General features: G+C 40.8%; 1 protein-coding gene across 2 annotated transcripts in view; it reads right to left on the bottom strand.

The window, feature by feature from the left end:
* RAB8B (RAB8B, member RAS oncogene family) overlaps positions 1-24,679 on the bottom strand; it is a 57,558-nt gene that overhangs the window by 11,214 nt on the left and 21,665 nt on the right. For both annotated transcript variants that reach the window (XM_035727979.1, XM_027570412.1), the window contains exons 2-3: positions 4,024-4,084; positions 1,450-1,510 (exon numbers count right to left, since the gene is read on the bottom strand). In XM_035727979.1, the coding sequence (XP_035583872.1) occupies positions 1,450-1,510; positions 4,024-4,084 (122 nt within the window). The remainder of the gene's footprint in view (positions 1-1,449; positions 1,511-4,023; positions 4,085-24,679) is intronic.

Below are 24,679 nucleotides of genomic sequence, written 5' to 3'. Positions count from 1 at the left end.
CTTCCGTTGTGTAGTTGATTATTGCAAGTAGGAATGTCTTGCTTCTTACTCCTATACTAAGATCGTAACCATACTGCTTTAAAAGTATTTTTATCCTTAAAAAAATAAAATCATTTTTTCTTATATGGGCTGATCAAAATGCCACTATCTTGTCTACATAAATCGCAGACACTTAATATTATACAGGTTTAATCAAAGGCATTGATTGTAATCGTATTTTTAAAGACCCTCATGTCTGGTATTTCTAAAAGGTCTATCTCCTAAATGTATCAACTGACACTTGTATGCTAACTATTCCAAAATCTGTATCACCAGACCGTACTCCTGTATTAAGTGCCAGACCTACCCATCCGTCTGTCCATTCAACAAATATTTAGTGAGCACCCACTATGTGCCTGATACTATACTTTGTGCTACCAGCAGTGGGTAAGACAGACAAGGCCCCTTCCTCTCATGGACAGCTAGCAAAGAAAACAATAAACCAATAATTATACACTTAGTTATAACTTTGACAATTGCTATGAAGAAGTATGGGGAGTTTTGAGTACAAATGTGGATCTAATCTGGCTGAGGGGATGGGGAGGTCAGGGAAGGCTTCCCTGAGAAAATGACATTAAAGCCAAGACCTGAGGTCTGAGTACACTTGAACTGGGCCACGGGGTTGAGGCTGGGGTGAAGAGGGAAAGCCCACAGTGCCTGGCACAGAGCAGAAATGTTTTAAGTATCCTGCTGACCAGAACGGCCCAGAACCCACTGGACTGAAAGAGTCAGCTTGGTAAGAGTGCACAGATCCAATGGGAGAAGGGCACAAGGTGAAGCCAAAAAGAGAGGGTCAGATGTGCTTTGGAGACCAATGACCCGGGATCAGCTCCCAAATGTCCCGTGTGGTCACCAAAAACTCAACTAAGTAAAACACAAGGTTGTCTTTGTCCCCTCCAAACCTTGTCTTCCTCCTTGTACTCTTGTTTTGATAAAGGGCAATACAACCCTACCAGCCAGCCCAAGCAGACCCCTGGGAGTTACCTCCTCACAGCCAGGGAGTCACTAAGTCCTGTAGGCCCGACAACCACAGTATCTCCCAATTCTGACCCCACAACTCCCATGCACGGCCTTGTTCATATTCTCGTCTATTAGCCTTTACCTGAATTACTGTCACTGTCTTTAATTGGTCTCCCAGCTTTCACTAAGATATACAATTGCTCAGAAAGTGTGGAGGAGTTCCAAAACATCTATAAGCTAATTACCTCATGGACATTATGAAGACCAACGTCAAAGCATGCAGTTACTAAACACAGAACATAGAAAAACCCTTTAAATGTCTTGTTTTCACATTCCAAAACCTATCTCCCCCACTGTACTACACTCTAGCTTGGATCCTAGAAACCTGACAAATGAATATTCATGTTTTACTTTCACCTGAAGAGTTACAAAACCCTAAAACACACTCACCATGGCTCCTCGATAGTATGCCGTTGTGATGGTTCGAAATCTTTCCTGACCTGCTGTGTCCCTAAAATTTGAAACAAAGGAGAGAGTGGTTTTAAAAGTTATCACCAGCATCACTGAGGAGAGACCTTAAGCTGTGGAGAAAATCCTGGGCGGCTCACAAAGGCAGTGGCTTCAAGGGAAAGGGGAATGAGATGCAAAGGGAGCCTGTCATGCGTCTGCGAGCTGGAGGCGGAGGTGGTCACAGGAGCCTGTCAGGAGCTCATAATGACTTTGGTGGCAAACCTGGATCTTGATGATAAAAGCAGCAACGAGAAAATACATGGCCCTGCTAGGAACTGGCATGTTCTATTAGTCAAACACACGTGGAAGAGAACAGAGAATAGTTCTAAATTCTTGGACCCCTGCAAGTAGTTATAATCCTTTTTATAAATGCCTCATGATTAAGGCATTTTGCTCTCTTGACTGAAAGTCTGATTTCTGTATAAAGCAAGCAACTGGGCTGGACTTACTACTGTGTGAATTCTGCTCAGCAGAGCACACTAAAACGGATCTCCTCAAGAGAGGAGCCTGGAGTTTTCAAACATAATGGTTGACAATGTTTCCAAAGACTTTAAAATATGAACAACACCTCAAAATTACATGCACTTTCATGTATTCTTGCTTTTTGGCTGATGACATTCTCTTAAAATCCATTCTGAAAAATTCAGGAATTTCTCATTACATTGATTGAAGCAATCCCTATAAAGGGAGTCAAATTTCCTTGATATCTGGGTAAGTCAGTATTTCTAAATTTGCCACGCACCACCAGAACTAATGTACTCCCTGTGCTGCTAAGGCAAACTACATTGTACAATTTAATTGCAGGAGAGAAAGGCATTTGTGGAAATACACTAGAAGTCTAATGCACACCAACCCAAACAAGAGATGGAGGCCCAAGGGAAATAGAGAAAATTAAAAATATTAATAATATACCTTAATATTTATATATATTTATATATACCCTACACAGTTCGTCTGTGCTCAAGTGATACCACTACCAGTGTAGTGTTGGACACTCATCCTCATTCTGCAGAAGAGACAACAGGCTCAGCTGGGCTACGGTCTGCCACTGAACCATTAAATAGCTAAGCCCCTGAAATGACCCTCAAGCATCCCAAGGTCTCAGCTGTTGAGGGCAGGGCCAGGCTTCGCACCACAGTCATCGTATCCTGCCATTCTCTCACTGATCAGGATCAGATGCCCAGGGCACTTGTTTGGTATATGGCAAACATATCATGGGGAAAACAGAAGCCAAGCATCTTTGAGCCAACTAACCATATTTTGGTCTAACACACTACTTGATTTAGAACCAGCTCTGCAGGGAGGATAGAGGAGAACCCCTGCCATACTAAATATAGGTTGTGAAGCCTAAATGGAGTCTTATTTTGCTGCTGAGAGTATTGATAAATACTGCTATGATGTTATATTAAGTTCTAAATTAGCTGACTGCTAGCTGACTGCCCACAGGCTCCTAGAAACGCTTCTTATTGCTATGGTCAGGACTGTTCAGCACAGAGTCAGAAATTCTCTTTGCTTCTCCCTTAAATTTTTTTTAATATCTTTAAAACATTTGGCCTCTTACAAAATATGAATAGATTTTTGAAAAGGACAACCTCTGGTAACCTTCACCATGTTTTCCAACGAATACACCGGGACCCACTACACTAGGCTAATATATAAAGCTGACACATTGCTCCAGATTTGGGGAGTTGTCTCAGCTTTATCACTGACCCAGAGAGATGCCCTCAGATGGACTTAACCATTCTAAGTTCTTCCTCTGTAAAAGAAGGACCAGTGGATCTCAATATGATGCTCTAGTTCTGTCCTGGTTCTGAGATTTAAAGAAGAAAAACAGCCTAAGAAAAAAGCTGATATACATTACTTTACTATTTTGCCCTGCCTGCTTTGTAATCTAGGCTGCTCTAAATTTCTAAGCTTTGTCTACTGCTGTCATCATCACACATTAGATTGGTTTGGCGGTCCTCATTTTTTTTTTTATTTGAAGAGAAGAAACATGAAAACAAATGATGAAGTGTTAGATCTGGAGGGGAACTCAGATGTCTTCAGGCTCACCAACCAATTTACCATTGAGGAAAAACAGGCCCTAAGAAGGGAAGCAACTGGCCCAGGCCCTCAGTTGAGAGAACCTAGAACCTAGATCTGTGTACTTCCATAGAAGAACCCGCTCAGGGTTCCTACCATGGGACTACTCTTGCCTTACCTGATTTCAAAGCTGCCAACAACTACAATGAAAAGGTGTATACACTCTCTTTAGCTTTTCTTTCCTTCCCTACAAAATTAGTGTCTGGGAAGAATGAGTTCTCGGATCCCTTCCAGCTGTAAGATCATTCCTTACCTTCCCGTTCTTGGTGGAGATACCTTTGAATACTTACTCACTTCCCTTGGTTCTGGTAAAGAAAAGATGTTTTAGCTATCACAAGTTACCTCTAACTTACCACAATTCACATTTTAATTCCCACTTTCAATTCCCGATGAAGGAAGAAACTGGGTGTATAATTCTTTTTTTTTACTTACCATATCTGAAGCTTAATTTTCTTTCCATCTAGTTCTATCGTTCTGATTTTAAAATCAATTCCTGCCAGAAAAAAGAAAAAGAAATGCTAAATTTCTCTGAATATAATCCAAGTCTTATTAGGAAAAGGACAAAGATTTCTATTGAAAAAAAAAAAAGCTCTCCAACGCACTGGAAAATGTGAACACAGAGAGGGTGTGAATGGTATGTTTCCTCTGAATACAGGCTGAAGAAAGGAATGCTAATTACTCTGCAAAGAATTCCCACACATGTTAAATGCAATGTATTATATGCCTCATTATTTTGATCCAAATGGATCACATCCCTCAAAGTTACATAATTTAGATAGACTTGGAACATGCCATATTTTCTGCTTCCTGAAACACATATAAACAATGATTCCTACCCTTCCTGCCACATCCTTCCCTAAAAAAACGCCATGGGACCTCTTTAGAATGTCTTCCTCCATCTCCTGCCATGTGTTCTTTAGGATCTGCAACTGGCTAAGGAGAAAAACAAAACCCCAAGCCCCCAAACCTGCCTATTTGAGCTCAGGGATGGGAAAACCTACATATTTATTTTATACAGCTAGCAAGTATCATATGTACATTTTTTAAAAAGATTTTATTTATTCATTCAAGACACAGAGATACAGAGAGAGAGAGAGCATGAGCGGGGGGGAGAGGAAAGAGGGAGAGGGAGAAGCAGGCTCCCCGCCGAGCCAGGAGCCGGACGTGGGGCTGGATCCCAGGACTCTGGGATCATGACCTGAGCTGAAGGCAGACGCCCAACCAGGCCCCCCTTGTATGTACATTTTAATAAATGTTTCTTGCAGCTTACTGGCTGGAGCCAAAATAGCTAGAATAAGGTTTTTAGCCCTAGCTGAACTTTAGGATTGCCTGGAGAATTTTAATAAACTACTTATGACTAGGTATGCTCCCTTCCTCAAATTCTGAGATTCCAGCTTAGTTGGTCAAGGCTAGGATCTCTGCACTGGTAATTTTAAAAGCTCTCCAGGTGACTCCAACCTGTAAGTAGCACTCAAGTGGGCCAGGCAGGTACCACGTGAAAGTTGTTTGGGGGCCCTGGCAGTTAAAAGTCTAACCCTCCCTTCACCAATTCCAACCCCCCCACCCCGCACTTTGGTAGTTCAAAACTTATTTAGCAATTTCAATTACAAAGAACCACAAAGTCCTTGACAAATATCAGAATGCTCTACACTTATCAGGAATAAGCTGCTACTCTCTGAAGGGACAAGTTAATGAATACAACCTGGATGCAATTTGCTAAATCTTTATCATCTGGCCACTTGGCTTTTATTTTTCTATTCTTTTGCATTCTGTTCAGAACCCCTTAAAAGCGGTTTCCATGACATTTCAAGAAAACGTGTCAATTACGTATCTGCTAAATTGACTTAAACATTAAATGCAGTTATTCTGGGGGGAGAAAAGCCTTCAATACTATGTTACCACAATGTTTCTACATATAAATATTGAGAGCACCCAAAAAGGCTGCCACTTGGAGGCTCCCTAAAGTCTCAGGCACTCTCCATTCATTTAAAACATTTAGGAAACTTTCTTCGCACCCCGCCTTTTGTTTTTTGTATTTGTGAGAAGAATCACCTTTCTGTAATTTGAGGAGGTCGTACCGTTATCTGTGATACTTCACCATCTTTTCACTGTTCAGAGGAGTTAGGAGCAGTGGTACTTAGCTTTTGTTTACACTGCTGTCAGGAGCCAGCTGACAGACAAATGCACAGAGCCGAGTCAAATTAGCACAACTCGAATTTCACTAATAATGGAAAATGTCATTTATATTATTACTGAAAAGCACCAGACCTGAAAGTCCAAAGACCTACAAACTGTAGGTTGGGTTCTGTAATTGACAGCTTTTGGGACGTTCTTAACTGCTCTGAACCTCTGTATCTTCATCCATAAAAAAGGGTGAGGGGACGTAATTAGATAAACTAGATAACGTGTTTGAATGTGCTTTGGGAACTCTGAAATTCCATATTGACGTAAGGTATTACATACTCAGATGCTATTATCCTACAGCTCTTGTCACCTGACACATGAATTATGGTAACAGCTTCCCAGGACTCAGTGCCAACCTCTCTCCCTGGTCTAGCTCCCCTGTGTGCCACTGTGAGAGTAACTGTTAACCATCTCTGTGGTAATAGCACCTCACTACTTAAGAAGCTGTGGGTCCAACTTCCTCTGCCTGGCAATACAGCTTCTCGGAGGCACTGCTCTCCTGACCCTGCCACCCTCAGAGCCTCTCTCCAACTGCCCCACACCTCCTCCCCTCTGCATGTGCATGGCCATCTCACGTAGCAGCCTTCCCTGAGGATGCCACTCCACCCATGGGCCCTCCCCCACCCCCGTCCTCCCTCAGCTCTCTCCTTGGCCATGTCCATCCCTGACATGGCAAGTCCTGGCTTAATCCTGTGTTATTTGGTTTTGTTAACACATTGCTCTGAATTGCTCTCAAATCAAGCAAAGGGTCCATCCTCTCTTTTCTAGTTAGATTGCATACAGAAACATGTAAACAGTAGATAATAAAAGGTTAAATACTCTTAGGCAAGTAAGTAAAGGTTACATTCTAGTAAGTGTGGGGAGAACTAAGAACAACTCCGAAGTTCAAAGTTTTCTTAGTGTACTATAGTAACAATAGTAAGGATGCTAAGAAATCTATTACAATATGAAAATCAAGATCGTTACATTACAACTAGTTTGGCAATAACAACAGTAGACTATATGGTGGATTAACATTCACTTTAAAATTTAAAGAAAAGATAACTTCCTGAGACTACTCCAGATTTAGAATAACCAGTCATAATATAGTAATGTAATTATATCAGTTAGGATGCTCTCTGCTGCAAATACTAGAAACCTCAAATCAAACTAGCTTAAGGTAATTTGTTGACTCATATAATGAGCCCAGTGATGAGCTGAGGTTCAGGGGGATGGCTCAATCCAGTAGTTCCAGCTCATTTCTCTGTACCTCCTTTGGCTCTGTCCCCTTGGGAGTATCAATTTCATCCCCTGACTGATAACGGTTCCTGACCACAACAGCAATACTGAGAAGAAAAGAGATCATCTTCCTGTGCCTCTCACTTCAAAGGGAGGAAATGTTTCCACAAAGCCTCCAGCGACCTTTCCTTCATGTTTTATTTCTAGAATTATAACCATGAAATGTCATGTTCTAGGGGCTAATGCTGAGTTCCGGAACCAATCACGGCCATGGGCAGTCACCAAGATTGGATTAATCTAAACTCATCCCTAAATTTAGATTGATCAAGACCCATCCCTGGAGCTGGGTCACTTTCCTGACCCAGAGGACTGCTAAAAATAGGAGAGTGGAAAAGCTGTTGAATCGATCACAGTATCTGTTAGAATAATACTCCAATCTATCAATTAGTAAAATGTTCTATTCATAGCTATATGAAATGGACAAATCATAACAGCTATCACTACTACCCTGACGTGTAAGTTACCAAGTTTGATAATAACTCTAGTATTTCATCTAGTGTTGAGCCACAAACAGAAAATATGAAGGAAAAAAAAGACAATAAGCAACCCATGTCGTTGCCACGACATCTCTGCGCTAAACCGTGATCTTCACTGCCCGAGAGTCCCTGAGACTATAGTTCCAAAGTGCCGGCCTGTGCCCTAGCCTCAGATGATTAGAGGCTGCAAAGAAGGAGCAGGCAGTCATATCAACAGCAGCAAGAACTACAGCTCATTCTGGCAGGAAGGGAGCAACTTTTTTTTTCCTTCATTTAAAAAGATTATACAATCTCAAAAACATAGCTTCTGAAGGGCACTACTCTTAGGGTGGAAAAAAAAAGCCCTTCATATTTCAACAGTCTTTTAGAAAGCATCATTTCTTGCAACACATAATACGATAACTCATGTTCAAAATGACGACCCTGAGTCATCCCAACTCATGAGCAATCCATCAGCCACCAGGCTTCATGCAGCCTGCCCAGCTGGTAACACAGCCCAACAATCCACACTCAGGAGACAAGACTCCAACACTGCTTCCATGTTTACTAGAATAAGCCCCAACATTAACTTTCTGATGGCTGTAAAGCAGTGCCAGTTTTGTTATTAATATTTATCTAATCAATAGAATAGGAAATCTACATCGTAAGAAAACATTCCCAAGGGACTCAAAGTCATTTTCATTTTGAATTTAACTACATACACACACAGATTTTTTTTTTCTGAATTGATTCTCATGCTAAGCAGTTGCTCATAACTGATACACACTATACACTGTAAGGAGGGAGAGAAGCAAGCTGGAAAGGAATCACAGGATTCTAGGCTTGGAAAGAACCTTAGAGATTATTTAGTTCAGTCCTCCCTCGTGCCTAAGCAAACTGAGGCCCAGGGAGATACAACAGCTTATTCAGATTCACAAAGACTAATTCAAAAAGGGGTCAAAAATCAAACTTGGCATTTAAAGATCAGGCCTTCCAAAGAGATGTGTATAAGAATGTCCATGTCTCCCTGGGGGAGGCCTGCTCTTTAAAGGTCCAGAGCAAAACACTAGCAACAATGGGAATGCCCCCAGTGTGAGAATATCTTGGTATACAGGAGATATCCAGGAGCAGTGAACGAGAGTCACAGGTATCAACATGACTGAATCTAAAAACTAAAAACATAATATGAAGTGAAAAAAGCCAACAGCAGAAATTTCCCAGAGTCAAATCATTTCTATAAAATTTCAAAAATACCCCAAATATAGAATGTATCATTTATATATACATCCATGTGTAATTAAAGTATAAAAACATACATGAGGGGGCACCTGGGTGGCTCAGTTGGTTAAGCGACTGCCTTTGGCTCAGGTCATGATCCTGGAGTCCCGGGATCGAGTCCCGCATCGGGCTCCCTGCTCGGCGGGGAGTCTGCTTCTCCCTCTGACCCTCCCCCCCCTTAATGTGCTCTCTCTCTCTCATTCTCTCTCTCAAATAAATAAAAATCTAAAAAAAAAAAACCATACATGAGAATGACTATCAACAAAATCAGTATAGCTGTTACCTCTGAAGAGAAATGGAAGAAGAGGTGATTAGGGAGAGGTCCAGAGGGACTTCAACTCTAACATTTGTTATTTCTAAAACTGCATGGTGGTACCTGGATGTGGGAATGTTTTATATTAGGTATACTCTTGTACGCCTGAAATTGTTCCTAATTTTTAAGAAGCAACAAGTAGTTATTTGAAAAAACGATTATCTGAAGACATTCATTCATGACAGCAGAAAAATCAAACCAAATTTAGAGATGAAAGGCAACTTAAAACAGTTAGTGGGAGCTAGTTGGAGGGGGGGAGTGGACAACAGGCACTACTCCATGCTGCTGTTCAATATACAGAGGGCCTGTGAGCCCTTGGTGACCAGGTGTGGGTGATAGCAAGATTGGATCAAGTTCAGAAAGTGAGGGAGCAAATCAGGGGCACGGGGTAGCAAGGAGTGTTGGTCACTCAGATTTCAAGCAGGGAGTTCAGGGGCATTTCCTTCCCTGCCTGGAGGAAAAAGAAGGTTCTATTTGGGCTAAGAATAATGAAAGAATACACATTTGGTCACTGTTGAGAGTGGCACTCCAGGAGAGGAACACAGAAGTTCTGATTTCCCATTCCAGTGGGAGAAGGAAGAGGGTATCCTCCCTCCACCCTTAGGACGGGGGTGGGGCTGTGCCCTGTACCTCTGAGGAATAGGTAAAGTTGTACTTGAGGCCTCTGCATTGTCCAGGGTGACCCACATTAACAAGAGCCGGCAGAGACCTGGCAGTGAGGCTCTAGGGAGGGATATGGTGTGAGCACTTGCCTAAAGCATTGCTTATCAGATATTTCTCAGAAACCAGCAGTGTGGTTAGAAGCTGGCCGGCAGAACAGAGGGAAGGAACCTTTGAACTTGACCCACGTCCATAGTTAACAGACCTCACAGGGCAAAGGAGCTTGGAATGAGCAGTACTGGGCCCCCTTTCATTCCACAAATCAGATATAATTTAACACAGAGAGGGAACAGATTGACAAAATTATTTTACACTGATGTCGAATTAGTCAGCCAACAGATGTTTATTTACTAACAACCTTTTTCTGTTTCAAGAGCATAGGGAGGCTGCCCTAGGTTTGTGCTGGAGTGTGGAAAGAGCCAGCCAGTCGTCCTGACCTTCAGCCTCGCTGTGATCTGGATGCATTTTTGCCCTGTGGGTCCTGTAGCTTTAGAATACACAAGAGCTCTCTCTTCTACCTTAGAACGGTCTTGGGTTACTTGGGGAGGTAAGCTGACCCAGGAAAATCGGGGGGTAGAGAAATAGCAGGGACCTTCACCTGACATGTTCCATACCAGGTTCCCACTCAAGTGCTTTTATAAAAAAAGCCCACTTTGGCTGCAGCCAAGAGATCCGTGAAAAAAAAAAAAAAAGTCAAATTTCTGGGACATGTAGCCTTTCAATGAATGATAGCAATACAAGATTCTAATGCTGGGTTTACTCATGGTGCCATACATTAATAGCAAAAAAACAGAGTATCTATCCCCTCTGACCCACTTTAAGAAGCAGAAGTCCAACACTGCACTTTCACAATTAAAAGGGGAAAAATGTACTTTGTTTCAAAGTTTAGAAACATCTGTGATCCCAAGCTATCAGAATATGGGTTAGTGGTTGGTCTATTTACATTTCAGAGATATTCCAGAAATAGAAAAAAGTGTCCCAAATATTGAAATCCACTTTAAAGAAATGCTACCCTCACTTCCTTACTTTAGATTTTTATTAATGATGAAGATGCAGTGTAGATGGATACTGCTGTTTTACAACTTTGACAACCTCATTTTGCTTGGGCTTTTTTTGTGGACTTTTAAACATGGAGATTAATGAGATTTTAGAGTAGCTGACTTTAGGACAATTAGCTAAGATCTCTAATTAGAAAAACAGATTCCTCAAAAAAAAAAAAAAAAAAAGAAAAACAGATTCCTGAAATGGGAAAAAATAAGAGTCACAGATTGAAGCTTCAAAATAGTTTTTTCCAAAATAAAGGACTTGGAGAAAATGTATAAAAGTAGATAGAAATAAAGTTAAGAATGTTACTTAGATTGGGGCCCCAGGGTAGCTCAGTCGGTTAAACGTGTGACTCTTGATTTCAGCTCACGTCATGATCTCAGGGTCCTGAGATTGAGCCCTGCTTCTGGCTCCGTGCTGGGGGTGGAGCCTGCTTAAGACTCTCTCTCCCCCTCCCCCTCCTCCAAAACAAAAACAAAAACAAAAACCACCAAACAACGTTACTTAGATTGAAAGAGAGGAGTTCAAGGCATTGTTCTTTTGTAAATACATATTCTGTTAAGTTCATAAAAGTATGTTCACCAAGTACCAATTTTGCTGCATATAATCAGAACCATTTATTTTTTTTTTTAAAGATTTTATTTATTTATCTGAGAGAGAGAGAATGAGAGATAGAGAGCACGAGAGGGAAGAGGGTCAGAGGGAGAAGCAGACTCCCTGCTGAGCAGGGAGCCCGATGTGGGGCTCGATCCCGGGACTCCAGGATCATGACCTGAGCCGAAGGCAGTCGCTTAACCAACTGAGCCACCCAGGCGCCCCAGAACCATTTAATTTTTTGTTTTGTTTATATTCAAATTTACAATCTGGTTTCCTTTTTGAAAATCATAAAGTCTAAAGTTTAGCAGAAAAAACATTAAAAGTAAGTTTAGAAGTCATTGAACAACAGTTTGAAATGATCACAGTGGTCTGCGAATATAATCTGCCCTTTAAATAACACTTCCTATACCAAAAAGAAGACAGAAGTTTTCAGATTTCTTTGGTTCCTCTCCTCTGTGAACAGAGCGCAGTAAATTAAACCTCATTTATGGTGTAAATCAATAGTGACACATATTGCTCCTTCCTGCTGAAAAAGCTGCACATCTTTACACTGTTTTAAAAGTTTCTACTTGTCGGGACGCCTGCGTGGCTCAGTCGGTTAGGCGTCTGCCTTCGGCTCAGGTCATGATCCCAGGGTCCTGGGATTGAGCCCTGCATCGGGCTCCCTGCTCAGCGGGAAGCCTGCTTCTCCCTCTGCCTACAGCTCCCCCTACTTGTGCTCTCTCTCTCTGACAAATAAACAAATAAAATCTAAAAAATAAATAAAGTTTCTACTTGTTACCGAATTAAACTCAGTTCTTCGCATTCCTGGCATAAGACTGCTGTACCCAGGGTGCCTGGGTGGCTCAGTTGGTTAAGCGACTGCCTTCGGCTCAGGTCATGATCCTGGAGTCCCGGGATCGAGTCCCACATCGGGCTCCCTGCTCAGTGGGGAGTCTGCTTCTCCCTCTGACCCTCCCCCCTCTCATGCTCTCTCTCTCTCTCTTTCTCTCTCATTCTCTCTCAAATAAATAAAATGTTAAAAAAAAAAGACTGCTGTACCCATAGAAGCAAATCATACCAACAAAAGATAAACTCATAAACTAATTCTAGAAATAAGGAAGAATTTATTTCTTTGAGCCATAAATGTATGTGCAACAGTTACAAAAACAGTGCAGATTAGAAACAGTTTTGAGTAAGGTCTATATTTGAGTGTCTCAAAGGGCTTTATAGATTAAATTATGAAGATCTATTTAACTCTTAAAATGTCTTTGGGAAATAACAGGGCAAAATAACAAATCATTATGTACCAAATGATAACTGCTAAAATAAGCTATGTGTTGAATGACAAACAAAAGGTTCTCAAGGCTAGAACTACAAAAATGTCAAGAGGGAAAAAACACACCAAAAAATAGCAAATAAGGTGCAATAACATGGCTACAACTCAGATAGAAGTATTCTGAAACACCTAGGAAGGACTGAGAATTTCCAGTCTGATTAAGAGGCCGGCAGAGACTATCCAGCATTCAGTTCACCATTTGCGAATGGCCAAATGAATGCATGGCAAGTTTCTGTTGCAAATCTTGCATTTTCAAAAGGAAATGTGTTTTCAGTGTTACTCAATCTGGAAGTAGCAATGTGCTTGAAGTTTTTAAAATGTGGATTTTAGAGGTTTTCAATGAACAGATGTTTTACATTCAAAAAATCTTTTTTCATAAAAAGCCTAATACATGAATTAAACATGCCTGGAGAATAAAAGTTCGGAACGTCTCTGAGATTTCCATTCCTTTCCCCATTATTAATTCATGACCATCTCAAGAAGCAAACTGCTCCCAAATGAAACCAGCAGCATCGCCTCTGCTCCAGCCACTGTTTCTGAGAAAGTGTACCTTTGTAGCAGGCAACCCCCTCCAGTGTGAGTCACTATCACTTTCCTCAACCTGGAATTTCCTTGTTTGTCTCTGGCAACTCAGGGTTAGGTCTGTTTCATTTAAGGGTGAGGGAATACTGTGGTTATTCAGAAAACGAAAATAGAAAAGCAAATCCCTGATTCAACACGTTGTTGCTGTGGGAAAACCATACTGCCAAATCACTGGAATTATCACTGGAAAAAAATACAACTACATTCCAATGATGTTGCACCAAAAATGCAGTAAAACTGATCCTTTAGATCTTTCCAAGGGTTGACCATGTATCATATTTTCCATTCATCTGGAGGCAAATGAAAGCTAAAAAGAAAAAAATACATATAAAATAGTATAACTAAGTAACATTACATGGTGCAACTAACTAAAAACAAATGATGTATTTTTTCCCTTTGCAAACTGGTTCTTAAAAGAGGAAAGACAAAAAAGATTTTATCAATGTTTAATATATCAGTTAGCAACTAGGGCTGAAACAAACGTTAGCTATAATTTTATTATTTTTCAGGAAAATTTCCAAATCACTTATTTAAGAAAGATTTCAGCTTATATTGGTACAAAACACAAAATTTAGTAATTTTCCTCACCAAGTTAATACAAACCAACTTTTTTTTTTTAATTGGGGGAGCAAGGGATAGCGTCTATGTCAAATTACAGCAGGCTGAAGAGAAGAATCATCAAAAGTCATAATCTCTTTCCTGCAATACCTACCTCACCCCTTCCCACCTTCTTCTCCCACTGACTTTTCTCTAGATAAAAGGAAAGTGATCAGAGATTATAAAATAAACAAACATAGCTGCAAACTCGCAGTGCTCTGAACCTAGTTAGCAAAAAAGCCTTCTCTTGATCAAAACCAACATCAATGACACAAAAGTACAGTAAAATTAAGCAGCATTTACGGCTCACTGTAGCCAGGGTGACAGATGGGTAATTATAATAAGCTACTCCTAATGAGTAAGGTTAAAACAAACAGATGGAGTATATACAAGTAAAAGGATGACACAAGGATCAATAAAAATGGCATGAACAGAATATAGTTTTTCCCAATCAAAAATGAAAAACTTCTACAAATGATATATCATCCTGATCCGTAAACACACTCCCTCACAATACAAAAGTTTAAAGTTAACAGCACTATAACCTTACATGCATAGGAAGTAAACACTTCAATGGGCCCATTATGCTATCCTATATATATGTTATATATATATATATATATATATAAAAATATGGTCATCCACCTCTGTGTACTTAAGACATTTTACTTACTTTAGATGGTGATAAAGGATTCTGCCACTTATTACTTCCTTGGCTTGGCTTTTAACAGAATACAATGATACCAATACCCAATACCAACTGGGTTGGTAAATCTAAGATCTCTTACTCACGTTTCAGAGCTACAGGATGCAGTCTGGACTAACGAAGGACTAGAATACATCACATTTTCTTTTGTTTCCCTTTTCCCCCAGCTAATTGCCACTTTAACCTTCAAATACAAAGAATGAGGGGCACCTGGGTGGCTCAGTCGGTTAAGTGTCTGACTCTGGGTTTCGGTTCAGGTCATGATCTCACAGTCGTGGAATCGAACGCTGCATCGGGCTCTGGGCTCGGCAGAGTCTGCTTCAGATTCTCTCTCCCTCTTCCTCTCCCTCCTGCTCACACTCTTTCTCTCTCTCTCTCTCAAATAAATAAATAATCTTTTAAAAAATACAAAGAATGAATGATAACTCTGTCAAAGCATAAAATGAGTGGGTTATCAAAATATACTACCCCCTCAGACTTCCCATTTGATCATTATGCTCCCTATTTCCAAATCCCAGTGTTTGGGGTTAGGAGGAAAGAAAATCTAAGCAATATTGACATGAGACTATTTCTACAAAGCTGTCCTGATATCTGAATGGCTCGGAGAATCATCCAGTACCACATAAAATAATTTTTCTAAAATTGACAAAAAACATTTCAAATTATATTTTATCAGCTTGTTTTTATTAAACTGACTTCAAAGTGGAACACCCCGTTCGAGGCTCTCCACCCTCATCCCCAATAACTAAAGAAGAGGACCCAGGCACCAGAGCAAGAAAACTAACTGCACAGTTTCCACTCACTAGCCCTCAATCTTGAATAAAAGAATTATTCACGTGATGTTTCCCTTTACCACCTTCTTCCAAAACAGACTGCTCTTTTCCAATCCCGAGGAACGCATTAAGGATCACTGAATGTTAGCACCTGTCTTTCTCAGGCAAGTTTTTCAAAGTTACAAATACAAAATATGTTTTTTAACAGGTCATAAGCAGGAGGTTGCCCCAAATGACAGGCCTGTAAGTAAGATACAGAAGACTCATTGGAAGTCTCCAATCTAATCTTGAGTCATGGAGGGCAATGACCCTTATTTCCCACCACAGAATACCTAGAGAGTGTGATATCTTTTTTTTTTTTTAAAGTAGGCTCCCCACCCAGCACGGAGCCCAACGTGGGGCTCAAACTCACAACTGTGAGATCAAAACCTCAGCCGAGATCAAGAGTCGGACGGAGGCTCAATCCACTGAGCCACCCAGGTGCCCCTGAGTGATGTCTTCTGTTAGACCGGTACGGATACACTTCCTTGAAAATAAAACACACCTCCCGGATTCCCACCCTTTACTTCCCAGGGCTAGAGTAGCCACTGAAGACTCTGAGTCTTTTTCACCATGAAGGAATATTTTTAAAGTATATATAGTTATATATTAAAATTACTAAATTGTTATTAAATTATTAAAATTGCTATATTTTAATATGTTAAAAGTAATCCTTGGTCATTATCAAGATTATAAAGAAACTTGGAAAGCACTTACATTATAATATTATAAAAGGAACAAGATATAAATGAACTAGGTCCATAACATTCAATAATTTTGAAAAAAAAATTCCACATGTTATAGTTAAAGTAGTACCCACTACAACTATACTTCGAATTCTAGATTAAAGAAGTAAAATGAGTATGATGCCATTTCTCTGGGGGGAAAAAAGTGTAAAAAAAGCCCACCAAATAACTAATTCACATACTCCATCTGAAAGAGTCTTAACTGAAGACTGCAACCATTATCTACCAAGTAGACTGGACAAATCTGTCCCTCTTTCCCTAATTCCTTCAGTTCCAGTCTTTTTGCTGTCACCTGCAAAAGAATGTACGGGAAGACAAAGAAAGGATAAGGAAATGTGAGCTTGCTTTCACGTGATGTGTCTTTGTGGCATCTGCAGAAACAAAGCCAAGAGGAAAGACATCTTAAGATTTCATTTTTCCATGCTACCCGTCCCTAATTAACACAGATAATTCTGAGTTTGTCATACTATAATTTATTAATCATATTCAATTAATCTAATCAGCTGTAAAACAGGAGAGGGCAACAGAGCAAGCTTTGATAAAATGAGCTCATTCGACTTTAAAAGCTGCTCAGCTGAGGCTCATGGTGAATTTCCCCCCACACACAAGGGCAAACGTGGCCTTGGTGAGTAATCTGCTTTGTATATTTTTAACTCATCTTTCTACCCATAAGGCCCCATATTACAATGTGGTTTAGAAAAAAGAAACAGCAGGTGTATACAGATTTTAAAGTAAATTCAGGGATACAGAGGGTAGAGAATTCCAGCCTTTGGGCATGTGGTAGGTAGACTGAACCAGAGTGTTGCCATATATAAAGAGTTGAAAAAAGCTAAACAAAACACACTTGACCACTGAGGTGAAAATTTTATGTCTGCAATTGAAAAGGTGGTATCTGATGACATTAAATTCATCTCCTCAATGTTTGGCTGATCCAAAAGTACCCCGGCGGCACCCTAACTGTAACCCTCAGTTATTACGATGAAAAGCAAAAACAGAACTCTCCACTCACATGATCACTTTACAGACACACTGTCATTTCAAGGATGGCCTCAGGCAAGCCTGGGGCAGGATTTCCACATCTGGTGGTCACAATGTTAGAGCTCCCAGTTTGGGCAGTGTTGCCATTAGGTCAGGAAATGCATACGACAAAGGACTTAAGAAACATGATACACAATGACTGTGTATTTCTAACCCCAAATGGTCTGTCAGCAGAATGAGGAGTGTGAAGGAAAATGTCACTGGCCATTTTGGGAAAAGAAGAGATCACGACCACTGGACTGCGATTCTTTGCATGAATTTCTGAAAGTAGCAGAAGAAAGCAAAAAAAACCTGTACATTCAGAAAAACTGATATTTAATCTACTTCAGATAAGCCTCTGTGGGCCTCAAGGCTGAAGTCCACGTTTGGAAATTATGATACTGAGGGCAGAGAAACATCCGATTTGGCCCTTTTTCAACTGTGCAACCAATTCCTCAGTCTATGTATGAGTATAGTCTATTACTCAAATTACAAAACAGAAAACTGATTGGCTACACAAAGGATCCACTAAGGAGTGTTCAACTACATATGACACAGACAGGAGCGTTTAGCTTAGTCAAATGTAAATCAAGCCAACTAATGAAAGGGCAAATTTCAATATGTGATTTGATAAGAAGTCTTGAGCCTGACAGGAGCCTGGCTCTATACTAGGCACTGAGGAAGGCAGAGATGAAGTTACGGGCTTGGAAGAGTTCCTAGGCTATGACTGGTCACTACACCCTCTTACCGTGAAAATCCTATGCCTCACTTCTGTCTTTTGTGAAAGAAAATATTCTAAGATCTGCTCCTCAGGAGCAGGAACTGACGACAGATGATGAACCAACAGCTAACATGATTTCCTAAGATAGGGGACTGCCTGCTTTAATTCTGTCGTTCCCATAAGCAAGCGTATAATTATCTCCCCAAAGGCTGAAAATAAACAAGTGGCATTTGCCTATCACAAATGGCAAACACGGTAATAGCAATTTTTCACTGTTGTTTAGAAACCAATTTGACTTAAGGTTTAAGACAGTTTTTAAAAAAAAAGGGAGGGGGCACCTGACTAGCTCAGTCAGAAGACCACGTGACTCTTGATCTCAGGGTCATGGGAGTCTGAGCCCCACGCTGGGTGTAGAGATCACTTAAACAAACAAACAAACAAACAAACGTTAAAAGAAAAAAAAGGGTACTCACTATACCATCACGACATGATCAGATAGATGCTACCGTCTTGGTCAAGTTTGAAATTTTCCCTGAACTCTAAGAACTTTAATGACTAGCTGAAAATCAAAACGAGCAAACACAATATTCACAAAGAATGGTAATATTAAGAACTCTGTCGGTTTTAACTTATATTGGCAAAGGCTAGGGGGCTCAGTAAACCTCTGCATCTCAGCTGTAATCTTGAGTTCCTGACTCCAAAGTCCTTTGTCTGATAAGCACGCTGAAACTATATTAAGGAGCTACCATTTACTATAAACTTACTATGTGCCAAGTATAACTCTAGGAAATAACTATCATTACCCTCCATTTCACCAAGAAAGAAGCTGAGGCTCAAAGAGGTGAAGTAACTTGTCTAAGATGACAAGCTAGTGAGTGTCAGGGCTAGGTCTGCCTAGCTCCCTTCATTGGGCCATCCACTATGCTAAGGATGAGAATTCTGTGACTCAAATGCTGTGAACAGGGGGATCAGCTGCCAGAGCCCCTCCCCGCCACGTGCTACTAACTAAGATTACAAAGGATTTGGGAGGAGCCAGGTTCCAACAGAGCACTGAAAGCTGAACCTAGTTCCAGGTCATCTCTATATCAGGAAAGAAGAATAGGTCCACTCTGACGGGACCTGAATATTAGGTATTCGTTCTTTGAGTCCTTTGAGTATGCTTAGTATAGCGACTGCATTAACAATTCTTATTCTGGATTAATCTGAAATAGATCTGATCATCCCAGCATCTTTCAAACTGGAAAAGACTCCATCATTGCAAGTTTATTTTGAATCACAGTGAATCTTTTCCCCAAGGCAAGGCCCCAAATAAGGGGAGTTCAGGAGAAAAGACAAGAGGCAATTGTCTGCTCTTATGACTGAAATCCATCCATGTTAGTCCATAAGACAGGGACTGTGGCACTTATGCTGCCCTAGGGAACATGTTCTTGGTTCTGTAGGAAAGCTAGGAAGAACCAAAAAAGTTTGGGATGCCTGGGATATTATCAGCGGTCAAATGTACTTCCTGGCCACTTGGAGGATAACTTTTAAATGCACATTAATGTCTTCCAACATGAGATGAACTCTTTACATAACTTGTCTCTATCCAATTGTGGTTGCATCTTCCAATTCTGAGTTTATAATGAGAAAGAAACTATGTTGGAAATTACAAGTGTTCATAAAAATTTTAAAGAGGACCAGCTGGTAGACGGTTCTGTGACATCACTGAAGCTCCAAGCCCAGTGCTCTTTTCACTACATCACACTGCTTCATCAGGAGACATTTAGTTAGATAATGAAATGGGTTATTTTATACCAATTTCTGAGGCTGCATCACAGGAAAAAAAAAAAAACACCATAAAAGACAAAAGAAAAACTTCTTTTTTGGAGCAGTGTATCCACTAGAGTCCAATCAGGAAAAAGAAACCACTTCAAGTATTTACTACAGAAGGAATTGAATGCAGGGAATTGATTACACAAGCCATGAAGTTGCTGAGCACCAGAGGAAATGGTGAAGGGTTTAGCAACAGTAGGAAACCACTACCACCGGTAAGCTAGAGACACAAAAGGAAGAGATGGTGCTGCCCAATAACGGGGTAGGCCTGTCCAGTGAAAACTGGAGCCCCAGAGACACAGCCTATGCTGAAGAAGCTACCCAATGCACAAAGGTAAAAGGAGAAATACCCTGGTGTCTCCTTGTCTCCTCCCTTCCCATCTCCTGCCGGTGTCTCTGCCTGAACCCAGTCTGAAGCCAGCTAACCCAGGAGCCTGGGCAGGAAAAGAGGGAGGAATATAGCTGAGGGAAAACTAACCAAGGATACGGTTAACGCTTAGCTGCAAGAATGAAATGTGTGTTACTATTACAAGCCAGAGATTTGGGGGCTGAGTAACAGCAAAAGCTGAATGATAATCAAACATGATTCTCCATTAACATGAAATAATCTTAGTAATTATTTTCAATAATTGCTTTGGAGAAAACATTTCCACCATTAATTTGTGGGCCTGGGGCAGAGGGCAAGCACCCATACAAGATCTCCAACCATGCCCTGGTGCTCAATGAGAAGCACTTGGGGAACCTGTCTAGGAATGCAGCAGGACCCCCGGCCGGAGATGGAAGCAGCCCTGGCTATTACAATCTTGCAATCAACTGGGCAGTTTGGGACAGGATGACCTGGTGAACTCTGAGTGTCATATGCTGGCAAGTCAGGAGCCAGGCCTGTTCCAAAAAGGAAATCTGTTACTGAGTCAGCGAAGTCGTCAAGCCCCAAGCCCAAGCAGTCCCAATATAGCTCAAGGATGGCCACGGACATGGTGACTCCAAGCTTTTTGCTTATAATACTTCCATCCTAGTACTGGCTTCTAGCACAGTACTTATAGGACAGCCTCATAGCTATTTATAATCCCTCCCTTCTCCCAAAGTAGACTGTAAGCACCTGTAGGATGTGGGGTACCTTTTCAGCTTATGAAATGCTACCTTAAAATACAGGTCCCCACCCAACATACCCAGCCTTACTTTTCACAATTCCTCAGAACACACCCTCAAGAAATGCCTCCTTCACGCTCCACTCTGATATTCGCTGCCTCTAAGCATTTGTCTGGATTCCCCCAACTGTCTGGAATATTCTCCATTCTTCCCACTGGAATGTTGACAACAGCTCAAGACTCAGTAACTCTACTTCCTCTGTCCTCCAGCTATCCTAGCCAGCCCTGCTCACTCTCCACCCCAAGTTCCTAGAGAATTTACAGTAAGTATCATTAGAGATGGCATTTAATTATTATTTTTATTTCATATGACAAGTTTTGCCTTGCCAATTAGATTTAGGCAGACAACCTATTTAGGCAGAGCACAGTGATATAGTGAAGGAAGATGTTTACAGGGATGAATGAGAGAAGTCCTTTTGAGGCAGGAGCCTCATCTTTTACTTCCAGCAATTCTTTAGGAACCTCCTTCTTGTTTGCTAAGCACACCACAGGTACTCAAAAAATACTCTTTGACATTGATTAATGACTTCTGAATACAATCAGGTTCACATATCTCCAAACTAATCCTACTGGAATGCCATCTTAATGACTGACAAATTAAGTTACATATTTGGATAATTTTAGGTGATACAAAGACACACACACACCCACACACACACGCACTAAAATATTTAAATTATTGAGAAAAGAACAAATGACAAAATACACAGTATTAAGCACATATAAAATAGATGTCTTTCCATTTTAGGATGGGAAAAAAGACAACAATGCAGTCTCTTCTAGAGATACGGGATTCAATTAAAAGTTCTGTTATCACTGTCTCAATTCTAATCCTTAAAGTAACATGTTAATTTAGATAGGCTTAGGAGTGGAGTTGATTTTTTTTTTAAAGATTTTATTTATTTGAGAGAGTGAGAATGAGGGAGAGAGAGTACATGAGAGGGGGGAGGGTCAGAGGGAGAAGCAGGCTCCCCGTGGAGCAGGGAGCCCTATGCGGGACTCGATCCCGGGACTCCGGGATCATGACCTGAGCCGAAGGCAGTCGCTTAACCAACTGAGCCACCCCGGCGCCCGGAGTTGATTTTTTAAAAAATCCACATGCAAGTAAATAAAAACCAATTCTGTAATTATATCAGGAGGAACAATAATACAAGTGCTACCACCAGGGGGAAGAAAGAATTGGCTATTTCATGTTGGTTAGAGAGTTTTACTTTCTCCCCAAACCACAATTTTCTTAAAAACTCTGGCAACAATCACAAAACCATATGTTGCAGATGTCTCTTCTTCTGCCATCGCTCCAACAGCCAGAATGGCTTCCAGGGTCCACTTAGAGAAGAGAAATCAGGAAACCAAAAAAGGAGACAATAGGCTCATTACCCAAAAGACCCTAGCAAAAACATAGCAAGTCAAACCAGCAGCCAAAGCCCTCCATCAATAAAAGGCTTGACAGTTAAAAGGCCCAGTTTTCTTTCATGGGAAAAAAGGGTTTTATCCGATTAAATAGGCCTCCAGATAATTGCTTTTTCAAAAAAAAAATTTTTTTTTTGTTTTTTAACTCTTCAGTGACAAATGCAACCATAGCAGTGGCTTCCTTGCTTTTTTTTTTTTTTTTTGAAAGAGAGAGAGTTGGGGGGTGGGTCTCAAAGGAGAGGCGAAAGAGACAATCTCAAGCCCATTCCATGCTGAGCCTGGAGCCGATGTGGCGCTTGATCTCACAACCCTGAGCTCACCACCGGAGCTGAAATCCAGAGTTGGACGCCTTAACCGACTGCACCACCCAGCACCCTGGATTTCTAGCTTTTTTGACCCACAGTTAAGAAATACTTTTTAGCGGCGCCTGGGTGGCTCAGTTGTTAAACATCTGCCTTCGGCTCAGGTCATGATCCCAGGGTCCTGGGACCGAGCCCTACACAGGGCTCCCTGCTCAGCGGGAAGCCTGCTTCTCCCTCTCCCACTCCCCCTGCTTGGGTTCCTGCTCTCGCTCTCTCTCTCTCTCTGTTAAATAAATAAATAAAATCTTAAAAAAAAAAATACTTTTCACATCACAGCACATTACTCATATATACATACGCGTGCATGTTTATGTTTATACGTGTTACGTAACTGAAACAAAAGTTTCACAAAATAGCAGCTGACTTTTATCCTTTGTTACTTTTATATACCCGATGGACTCCTGTATTTTCTTTTCTATTCTCCTATGTTCTGGTCTATTCTCTTCCCTTCCATTTAAAAAAAAAAAAAAAAAAAGTTGGTCTGGACACACTAAACTGACTTCATGACCCAATAATAGGTTGCAATCCATACCGAAAAATGTTGGCCTAAAGATCATTCTGGAAGTCAACCAAAGGTCACATGCTCTTTCTTTCTTTCTTTTTAAAAAATCCATTGCTGATAAGGAGAGGCCACTCTAGCTTCACTTTTTAATGACAGAGAGAGAAAAAACAACTTCAGGGCCCACTAAGCACTAAAATAGTTGTTAAATTTAAGAGGCCATTAAAAAGAGAGTGTATGTGTGTTGTTGTTGTTCTTTCTGTTTTGTGGTTAAAGAAACATAGAAAGGAGCAGGGAGCTAAGCTGTAAAGGAGGAAAAGGAGAATTCTAATAATGGAAATACTGCCTGGGCCCTAAGCCCAATTTTTTGAGCATAACATTGCTGGAGGTTTTGCTTCCTCTGTCACCTGAGATGCTTTGACCCAATGGCCTAAGGCCAAGAAGCAAAAGAGAGAAAAGGCCCAACACAAAAAGGCAGAAGAGTTCAACCCCCATTTGGTAACTGACCTCATTCTAAATGAATGGAATGGGACTGTACCTTTTAAATGAGGAAATGACTGCCTACAAAATCAAGGACTCCCATTTAAATCAGTCCGCAATGGCTACAGCACAAATTGTACCAAAGAACAAAATGTAGTCAAGCAAAATGAGCTTTAGAGTAGCTAAGTCTGTATAATGGAATCAAATAATACCCCTCAAGAATCTCTCCTGGGACCCCTCACCCCCTCAATAGATAATGATGACAGCCATAATGAAACAGGCCATCACTAATAAAAATAGCTATCACTTCTCAAGAGCCCACTTAGTGCCAGGCACTGTGCTAGGCATACTTACTATATTTTATCACTACTCTCATAATGTGCCTCCATGGGGGCTAATATGCCCATTTTACACAAGAGGAAACTGAGGTCTGGGTAGAGGAAGGCGAATGTCCAAATCAAGGCGTGGAGGAGGGAATGTGTATGCAAGAGGAAGGGTCCTGGAACTGAATGATGCAGACATCAGTCTTTAACTTCCAGATTCCCTGGACCCAGCTGCTGGTTTGGGGCAAACGTGGCATTTGGTCATAAAGAGCAACAATAAGTATCTGCCCTGTTTGGAATGGGGAAGCTGTAGAGAACGTAGACACCTGACTTTGTGATAATGAGACACAAGTGATGAGGATAGAAGAGCTTTAGATACCCTGTTCAATTTGAAAGAACTTAATTATTAAACAAGAAAAATACATATAAATACTATCTATGTATTTCACAGAAAATATTTTTTCTTTCGAAAAGAGAAAACAAAAAACAAAACAACCCACCACCACATGCAGTTAAGTCAGGAGGGAAAAACCAGAAATGTGAACTCTCAAAAGCAGAAACTTGCAGCACAAGGGTTACATAAGAAAAGAGAAATGAACTGCTGAACTGAAATTGGAGGCAGGAGATCCCGCCCTGGCCATATCCATTGTCAGATGCACAAGCTTTTGGAAAGAGAAACTGAGCACACCCATTTTTAAGGAATTCAACACCACTGCAGAATTCCTTTTTCAAACTGAAATTAAGCT

The sequence above is a fragment of the Zalophus californianus genome, chromosome 6 (assembly GCF_009762305.2).
Source record: "Zalophus californianus isolate mZalCal1 chromosome 6, mZalCal1.pri.v2, whole genome shotgun sequence".
In the NCBI taxonomy this organism is placed as follows: Eukaryota; Metazoa; Chordata; class Mammalia; order Carnivora; family Otariidae; genus Zalophus; species Zalophus californianus.
The sequence above is the reverse complement of the archived record's forward strand: the minus strand, read 5'-3'. Positions and strand labels throughout refer to the sequence as shown.